Source organism: Zeus faber, assembly GCF_960531495.2.
Source record: "Zeus faber genome assembly, chromosome: 8".
Taxonomy (NCBI): domain Eukaryota; kingdom Metazoa; phylum Chordata; class Actinopteri; order Zeiformes; family Zeidae; genus Zeus; species Zeus faber.
In genome coordinates, this window is record NC_137195.1 from 13,316,378 (window position 1) to 13,325,677 (window position 9,300).

The following is a 9,300-nucleotide window of genomic DNA, read 5'->3' on the forward strand; positions in this document are numbered from 1 at the left end:
GTTCAACTGTTTTCATTTCAACAAAGGACAAGCATGAAACAGCGTAATCAGGTGACATTAAATTTTCTTAACTGGCGTCTGAATATTAAATAACATGTGCAGTTTGATACACTTGAGTTTTCTTTCAAATCAGAAAAATTGTATTTACATAAGTGCTCCCAACCCTAGAAAATAGTGGGTAGTGCATTTTGTCTTGGACCTTCAAATGTTCTTTTTTGGTCCTGAAAGTCCAAGTTGTGTGTTAAGGTTCAAATCCCATCTGTCCGCAGAGACTGGAACTCAGTCGTCGTGGCAGCGAATGGTCTCAGTCCTCGTGGTTCTGCTCTTCCGCAATGTGCTTCCGTGTGAAGAACCCAAGCTTTATGACGAGGGAAAAACGGGGAGAGAGCACAGCGATGAATTGAAGGGCGACGGAACGTCAACGTTCTTCATCGCACACGCATCTTCGTAAAAATAAATGTCAAATCGGCCGTCTCAAGCTCACCTTCCATAGTGCGAAGATGATGAGGGCCAGCAGCAGCAAACCTCCGATGACGCTACCGATCAGAATCCAGAGGGAGATGGGGATCGCCCGTCCTTTAAGCACCTCCAACACAGTCTACCGGGGGAGGGAAGAGGGAAACTGAGCTGCGGTCATCGATCAGACAGTACAGTGCGTTGCAAAATCTTGGAAAAACGACGTAGTTGTTCTTAAGTTATTGTGCATCTGCCTCATTGCTTGTATCAGTACGATCCTTTGGTTGAGTCGCATGCTGGGGACTGAGGACTACCTTTTGTTCAGTGCTCCTCTAAACCTCCTCCAATAGTCACCGCTAGGTTTACACTGTATGTACGGCATCTTTGGATCAAGTCCCTCAGCGGTCTTACCTCCCTCCACACGGCTCCTGTGCCCAAAGTGATAAGGTTGGTTTCCTGAGCTGCCAAGCGATAAGCACCGATGACTTTCACTGATTTATACTTTGCCTGAAGCGGTCAGAGAGACACACACACACACATGAGATAAAAGGCAGTTCTGTTTGTGCCAGAACTGGTACAATGTTTTAAATTGAAATGAGTATGTGTGCGACAGTTGTGGGCCCCTAACCTTTCTGAAGAATTCGTCTTGTATTCTGCGGCTGATGCGGATCAGGGCTTCCTGGCCTCTGAGAAGCTGTCGGACCTCGCACACCACCTCGACGCACCACGACCTACTGCAATTCTGCGCGTAGATCCAAACACACACACACACACGTTACACTGGAAAATAACAAACATATGCGCTACACGTTTTAGTTTCTGTAAGACCAGGGTCTCACCAAAATATCATTCTGTGACATGTCTTCAGGGTGGAGGGGCCGTACGTCCCTCTGTCTGGCCTTCAGCTGGACCACGTCACTCAGCACGCTGCAGTTCACCCCTGTGGCCTGCGGGCGATTTAGGAGCGTCATACATCATTTGGAAGACACATCTACATGCACCCAAACACACACACACACACACACACACACACACACACACACATACATGCACGCATAGGGAAGCGCTGGCATTATTACTCACATTGTATGAGAAGACCTCAGTGACGTTCATGAAGACTCGGTCCCCTGCAGCCACGGCGGGCAGGTGCAGCCGCAGCTCCAGGTTACTCACGGCATAACAGCCCAAATTCTGCAGCTGCAGACAGCAAGACAGACAGCAGGAGCGCGCTCTTATTTCCGCCGGGTCAAAACTGAGATTAAAGCTGCTTATAACCTCCGAGCTGCATACGGTATACAAGCCGCCTCTGACCTTGAAGTGGGTGTAGAACTCAGGTCCTATTCCCTCTGACATCGTCTTGGTGGGGTGGACCTCGTAACGGTTCAACTTGGAGTCACTGAGCAAGAGCCACGTTTTAATAAACTCCCAAAATGAACATCGACACAAGTGTGCACCCAATGTAAATGCCCAGTATTCCCTACGCACCCACCTGCTTACAAACAGATCCGGTTCATACTGAACAAAGCTTTGCAGCTGAACGCTGTTGTCCCCCAGAGTGTCCTCTCTCTCCACACTGTCACTGAAAACAAAATGGTTGCCTAAGCCAAAGAGCATTCCCAGTTCATATTTCACATTAAAATGCACGCGTCTAAATCACACTGTCTGCGCTGTGCCGCTACCTCTCCGCGTTGAGTTTCATCTGGACTCGGCTGTGCAGAGTCGTGCAGCTGAACTCAAACTCCAACATGAAGTTCACCTGCGAGTGAAAAAAAACCCCAAAAAATAAACCTCTGAGGTTGAAGGCGGAGGAGCTACGTGTCAGCCGGTCCGTCCACCTCCGTCTGAGGGATGACGTGACGCACCTTGGACTGGGAGCGAAACACCGGGTAGCTGACGTTGCAGGAGTGGCTGTTGGAGCCCAGCGCCGTGCACTCGATCTTAAACTGTGCGTCCTCCTGCAGCGAGGGAGACAAGGAGGACCGAATGGGGAAGAAGCCGAATGAGTCGTTCACCGTCGCGTGTCTTTTGTCAAATACTAAAAAATCTATTTTCCCAACTTTATCATTTTGTGTCCCAATCAACATTCGGTCAAACCTGAGCCTGTGAAAATCTGTAATCTAGGTAATAGGAGTTGATATCCATTTTGTTATATTGTTATTGTTGGATTGCACCGTACAATCTATAGTCATTTATTTCTGTTTAACAAGGATTAATAAACTGTAACACAGGCAATATAACCTAATCTAATGGAATCCACCGTGATATAATACTATATGTTTTGATCTAGATATAAATAAGATAAGACAGGAAATGTGTCTGAAATTTAACCTCTGCACATTCACTCACATTATACGTGTGTGCGTGCGTGCATGCAGCCTACCCTGATGCTGAGGCTGGAGAAGTGCAGGTTGCGCGAGTAGTGCAACGTCAGACTGGTGTTGTAGGCGTTCTCCAGTTTGTTCTGCAGCTGGACCTCCACCGCCAGACGCCTGCGGGGGCTTCGGATCACGTAGGGCTTCTGCCTGCGAGGAGGGGAGAGGCGGCGCTGCTAAAAGCTTCCGGGACAGGTGTAGAGATTCGACCTGTCAAAGAGGCCTCGAAGAGAGGGGGATTATCTCTGTACCTCGTCCCAGAGATGTCCATGTGCGCGTGCAGCACCAGGTCCGTGGTGCACACGTCGTCCTCGCCGCAGTCCTTGAAGAACGGGATCTGGAGAGATGGAAGAGGAAGGAATTTTTTTTAGAATGTAGAGAGACAGTGATAACGCTAACTGTAATGCTTATTTATTTATTTATTTATTTATCTATCTATTTATTTATTTATTTCAAAATAATAAGCGATACATCCGTCTCGTTCCACTTTATGTTTCCACTCACAGATTTCTTCACGGCTGTGGGCCAGCCCTCGTCCAGAACCGGACCGCTCTCTGTGTCATTGATCTTGAAGCGCAACGAGAAGCTGATTGGACGGATGTAGTCCGCTGTGTCCTGTCAGGGAGTAGGGGAGAGACGCGTGACACGGGGCGACGTGAGCTCGGCCCGACGCCAGCGCTGTCGGGTTTGGAACGTCAGTGGAGGTGAAAAGAGGGTTTGTGTGTGATTGAGCGCTCACGTAGACGTGGAAGGGCAACTTGTAGCAGAGCGTCCGTCCGGTTTGGACGCGGAGCGCCATGTGCATCTGCCTCTGGGAGGCGTCGTCGAACAGCGCCCGCGCCGACAGCTTCCTGTCGTCCAACGTGGCCGACGTCCAGAGGTCTGACGGCAGAGAGGGAGCGAGGGATGAGGGTGACTTTCTGAGATAACCACTAAATGATGGCGGCTTATTAGGGCCCACTCATAGTTATCTCTATGAAACTTGAACTTGTTCTGATGAGCATCAATTAGTACCGCCTTGCAATTTTGATCTTGCAACACAAGAGCCTTTTTCCATTATTCATTTTTTCTGAGGGGAATTTATAAAATGCTCCCGGCACCCTTGGAAAACTCAGGCTCGATTAGAGATAAGAAACTGCTTGCACTTGATCCTACATCCGTACCGAAGCTGTTGCTTTGCGGCCCGGGGGAGCGGGATACGGTGAGGAAGCAGGCGGTGGCATTGAGACACGATGAGTCCCTGCCGCCACGCTGACACGTCTTCTGGATCACGTTGATGGAGTGCGGCTGGAAGGACAGACTCACGTTGATCTGGACGATACTGCGGGAGCTGGACGGAGGAAGTCACGCAGGCGGTCAGGCAATGGAGTGTTTCATTATCATCTCCCCTCAAATGACTTCCGTTTTTAGACACAGCGTCTAAAAAGACACCCGTAACGTAATCAAAGGTCCCTCCTCCGCCCCCTCCCGCCTTCGCCCACCTCAGGAGGACGGCGCTGCCCTGCGCCCCCACTGCCAGGTCCAGCAGCTCGTCTCCGTCCATGTCCAGGCGAGCGCTCACACTGCGGCCGAAATACTGGAGCGAAGGCGAAATTAATGACCCGGGAATACGCTGCATGGAGAAAGAGAGAGAGAGAGAGAGAGAGAGAGAGAGAGAGAGAGAGAGAGAGAGGGTGGGCGATAGAGAATCCACCGAGGACCAGTGTGACAGGGTTCTGCAACGGTGTCTTCTGTGGGCCCGTGAAGCTGAACGGCTCCTACCTGTTTATAATTGTGAATGATGTAAATATCGTCGCCGTGGTAGATGTAGATGGCTCCTCGGTGGTCGTCCTCCAGCGGAGCTCCCACCAGCAGGTCCGTGTAACCGTCGTGGTTCAGGTCTGGAGCTTCCGCCATGGCGTAGCCAAACCTGGCGTCCTGAGACCTGTCCTCTGCCTTCAGGGTGCCATTCAGGACAAACACCCCCTCCTGGGAGCGCGACACGAAGGGCGAGGGAAAGTGAAAATGGGTGGGGGTGTTTTTCATAGTGTATATGATGCTGGAAGTAGTGATTGATTTCTGATTTCTCTCTTTGCAAAATAACTTAAAATTATTATTAATTATTATTATATTAATAAAATTTAAATAAAAAAGAAGAGATGGGATTTGTGTCCTGTCTCACCCCACTGAATGTGTAGATGTAGACTCTGCCGGCCTCCTTGTTGCCGGAGCCCAGGTACATGGGTGCCGCCACCAGCAGGACATCGGTGATGCCGTCCTGGTCAATGTCCAGCCCACACAGCTCACTGCCGTAGTACGACCCAATCTGCACAGCAGTGGATGAAGAGGGAGAGGGGTGTAATGTCAGTCCACTACCAGTAGGGGGCGGCCTTGCTTTACATTCTTTTTACCCTTTATCGTTTAGTAAATGAATCAAAATGAATGCATTTTAATGAGTATGATGAGTATGACAGATTCCATAGCCTTGACCGTTCATCTGAAATAGGTCTCTGCCTTAATTAAACACATGTTTCTGCTTATTGCTATAGTTTTTGAGATTTGGGGCTGTTCACCTGTTCCCCATTTAGGGCCTGTGCGATGTTGACGTCTCCATCATCACTGAGCTCAAACAAGATGACTTTGCCTTTGTGCTTGAACCTGGGGGCTCCGGCGATATACAGCCTCTTCCAGTCGCCCACTATCACGGACGAAACTGTGTAACCTGGACACACACGCACACACGCGCACGCTGTGGATTGGCACCGTTGGTTTCAATGATGTGCGAACATTGCGCACTTTCGTCGAATGTCGCGACCCCTGTGTACCTAGGTAAGCGGCGTGGTTTTTAAGCTCCAGGGGAAACTCCTCCTCGAAAGCCTCTCTCGGCGGCATGATGCGTCCATTCAGCCCCTCCTTCAGCACTCCTCCGTCCCAATCGTAGGCGCCAACCATCCCGAAGAGAATCCCGTCCTGGATGGAGAACCCGACGTGAGGCTTACAGGCAAACTGTGATATTCTACGAACGCACCGGTTATAGCCGATCGGACTCACGTCCAGAGTGTGCGTGGAGAAGCCGATCTGTGACATCTCCATGTGGAAGGAGCTCTGGTTGTACCCCAGAGTGCCTGGAGGGGAAGGAGAGAGGGGATGGGGGGATGGGGGGTGGTAGAGACAGAACAATCAGCGTTCTCTCCCTCTCTGCGGGAGTGTGGGAGTCCGACCATTTGCCATCCTCGCAATTTGACTTTCCCACGTAACCTCCCTCTTCCTTCCTCTCTCGTCTCAGAGGGATGTGATCTGTTCGCCCCCCCCGCGCTCGCTGCCGTCACCCTCCCCGCAGACCCCGCAGTGGTAGACGCGGCGCTCCCTTCCCTTCCTCCCTTTCCCTCCTTCCCTTTCCTGGCCCCGGTTCCCCTACGTGCTTCAAGGTGGCGTGATTCCTTCGCCAGCACTGCTCCCTGGTTCCCCCGTGTGTTGCGAGAAAAAAACAACGAATCCTTTTCCTCCTTCTTTTTCGACATTGTGGCAGACCCTCCCTTCCTCCCCATATCGCGAGATGGCACTCACTCCTCACCCTCGGTCAGGATTTCTTTTCAGAAGTAGCCCTTTTGCGAGAATTCTATCATGTTTTTTTTTTACCTTTCCCCTCTGGGGTTGGTACCGCCCTCGCATCCTCTACCGCCCTGCCTCATCTTTCATTCCTTCCTCATCCGTCTTTCATCCACACCTTCCAGGGTGAAGATGCGGTCTCCCAGCGCGTCCACAATGTCGTTGAGCGCAGCCTCGTCCGTCACATTGAAGAAGTATTTGTCGTCGGGGTCGCTGGCGATGTACTTGATCTCATTGATGAAAGTCTCTGGATCCTGCTGCCTGCGGATGTAGTGACCCAGGACCTGGAACACAGCGCGGGAACGTGGGAAGAGGCGGACAAAGGGGGGGGGGGGGGGGGGGGGGGGTTAAATGAATGAGCAGATAAGTGACGTTCGATACGTGAAAAAGACATTGAGAGGTTGAGCTGGAAGCAGATAAGGAGAAAAGGGGATAAGAGCAATAACAGATACCCTGGCAGGGTGGTAAAACCGTGAAAAAAGAGCAAGGCAAACATTGTTAAGACTAACTAGTGTGCCTGGGAGAAAGTGTGGACCTCTACCACAGCCATATAAAAAGAACACAGACTTTTTACATTCGGAGGAAAGATTTATGATGACGAATAAATGCAACTGATGGTCATTTTTAAACCACTTTAAGTGCTGGAACACATACCAATACCGCCCGCACTGACTTCAGTGCACAAGGGACACAGATACGGTGACCGCCGGGGATTCGAAAACGAGGAGCACAGTCTGAGCCCGAGAGCCCACACGGTGCAAAACATATCGCAAGGCGCGGGAGAGCAGGCGATGGCTCGACGTCTGATGAGAAAATTCCACCAGAGAAACCCAAACCCCAGACCCCCCCCCCCCCAATCCCCAGTGACTATGGCTGCCAAGCTAACTAAGGAAATCCTATGTTTTCGGAGGTCAAGCGGGTTAGAGGGAGAGGAGAGGTGGAGGGGTGGGGGAAATATGCAATCGGAATATAGGAACATGTACATTAAGATCTATAGGCTGAGAACATAGGAGTGGCCTGCCAGTGGCTCCTGGCTCCCCCTCAGGCGGGTAATATAGCCAAGCGGAGGAAAAAGATTGAGAGGGGCAATCGCGGTTGGCGAGGAACGTGGTGTTTGGATGGATTTGGAATGGACACGCACGCACACACACTCCTTCACATTGGCAGGTTGACAAAGGAAAACATCTAAACATGGCTGCTGTCACGCTGGTGGCTCCCTGTCATCACGACCAGTTCTTGGGCAAACACCCTTCCCCAGAAACCTGAGCTCACTTTCTCTTGTTCCCCTTTTACATTTTTGTTTGACTATTTCTCTTTTTGGGCCTGACTGTGTGATCCCTTCTATATAGGGTGACCACATTTTGAAAACCCCAAACTGGGACCCTGAAATTTACCACACATTCGACTCTGTTGGAAGGTGGGGGGGGACTCCCCGTTATGCACGGTGCTTTTTTTGTTTGTCGTTCAATAAGGTAACGGAGAGAGGCATGGGGACGCTCTGCAGAAGCGCCTATAGGAATCGCTGGCCCTACAACCACACACACACACACACACACACACACACACACACACACACACACACACACACACACACACACACACACACACACACACACACACACACACACACACACATCCCTGGAAGCGTACAATTCACAGCGAGCGAGTGGGCATGACAACGCTCTGCCTGCCTTTATACGGTATATAATATATGGAAGCGCTGAAAACAAGAATAATATTATTATTTGAACTGTGCTGAAAACTGGGACGATTTTCAAATTGAGCGTTTTACAGAAAAAACGTCCGAATTACAGCCCGGCACCGCGACACTGGTCACCGTTCTTCTGTACCATCTCATTCTGTGCCTGTCCGACCCTCAGGGCTATGGCGATGTTGACCTAGTGCATATGTTGGATAGCTTGAGTCGTCGCGACAGCGTCCTGCAGTGAAATGACCACTCACTCGCCTTCTGACACGGTTTACAAATGCCAAGGTCGATGTTCTGAAGCCTCCGTTTCTGTTTGTCTTGGAACAGGAGCCTTGAGCGCCTATAGAAACGTGTTTTTGAATGTATGTGTTTTTCATGGACAGAGTGCAATATATTATCTTACGCGCTGGCGTATTTACGGTGAATGGGTTTGAGGTCTTGGAGGCAGATTAGGGGAGATGCAGGGGAGAGGGTTTTGTCTTCCATCCAACGCCAACATCTGACCATGTGATTCCAGCAGCCGTGGTCTCCACCGCAGCACCGTCTCGCGCCACATTGGCCGTATTAAATCCATCGCCAAACGATCAAAGCGACCAGCCCGCAAACGGGGGCAAATACGCCGGTAGCACCCAACGTCAACACGAGGCATATCAACTCAAACCTTTCAAAACATGCCCTAATAGGGACCGATTCTACCCTTCTCCTCCTCCATTTCTGCACATTCTTCCCTTCATTGTGATTCATTTGAAGTCATTCACCAAAGTCGTTATTGTGAGGAAGGGAGGGGTCTCGACCCAGCCCGCTGGCATCTCTCACCCCCGTGACAAATAAAACCGCGACACCAACCAAGCGTGTTTGTGTCGTTTTTGGGGAGCCGGGCGGGGAGTTTTTGGACTCGCCACAAGGTTATTTCGGTTGACCCGAGGGTTTCATGAGGTGATTTGGCGATTCTATTTTTAAGGCGGTGTGGGTAGTGTTGTGGCCGCGTCGGGGGGCGTTTGGTCAGCACGACCGCTGCTCACTATACGCCAGGAATGTCATAGCGGCTGTGAGAGCAGATCAAATAGGTTAATTGTAAGCAGGTGTAGAACTATGCATGTGTCTGTGTGTGTGTGTGTGTGTGTGTGTGTGTGTGTGTGTGCGTGCGTGTGTGCGTGTGTCTTCTCACAGCGATCG

General features: G+C 50.7%; 1 protein-coding gene across 1 annotated transcript in view; it reads right to left on the reverse strand.

Annotated features, from left to right (window-relative positions):
• Window positions 1-30: 30 nt before the first annotated feature.
• The window catches only part of itga10 (integrin, alpha 10), a 26,941-nt gene continuing 17,671 nt past the window's right edge, over window positions 31-9,300 (reverse strand). The window contains exons 8-30 of the mRNA XM_080005065.1: window positions 9,293-9,300; window positions 6,535-6,700; window positions 5,859-5,932; window positions 5,633-5,777; window positions 5,381-5,529; window positions 4,990-5,133; window positions 4,590-4,796; window positions 4,310-4,440; window positions 3,992-4,158; window positions 3,568-3,710; window positions 3,333-3,443; window positions 3,080-3,165; window positions 2,837-2,978; window positions 2,319-2,411; window positions 2,136-2,212; window positions 1,946-2,035; window positions 1,768-1,852; window positions 1,540-1,653; window positions 1,296-1,403; window positions 1,085-1,198; window positions 868-963; window positions 485-598; window positions 31-358 (exon numbers count right to left, since the gene is read on the reverse strand). The exon at window positions 9,293-9,300 is cut by the window's right edge and continues 143 nt beyond it. Coding sequence (XP_079861191.1) covers window positions 305-358; window positions 485-598; window positions 868-963; window positions 1,085-1,198; window positions 1,296-1,403; window positions 1,540-1,653; window positions 1,768-1,852; window positions 1,946-2,035; window positions 2,136-2,212; window positions 2,319-2,411; window positions 2,837-2,978; window positions 3,080-3,165; window positions 3,333-3,443; window positions 3,568-3,710; window positions 3,992-4,158; window positions 4,310-4,440; window positions 4,590-4,796; window positions 4,990-5,133; window positions 5,381-5,529; window positions 5,633-5,777; window positions 5,859-5,932; window positions 6,535-6,700; window positions 9,293-9,300 — 2,618 coding nt within the window. The 3' untranslated portion in view covers window positions 31-304. The remainder of the gene's footprint in view (window positions 359-484; window positions 599-867; window positions 964-1,084; window positions 1,199-1,295; window positions 1,404-1,539; window positions 1,654-1,767; window positions 1,853-1,945; window positions 2,036-2,135; window positions 2,213-2,318; window positions 2,412-2,836; window positions 2,979-3,079; window positions 3,166-3,332; window positions 3,444-3,567; window positions 3,711-3,991; window positions 4,159-4,309; window positions 4,441-4,589; window positions 4,797-4,989; window positions 5,134-5,380; window positions 5,530-5,632; window positions 5,778-5,858; window positions 5,933-6,534; window positions 6,701-9,292) is intronic.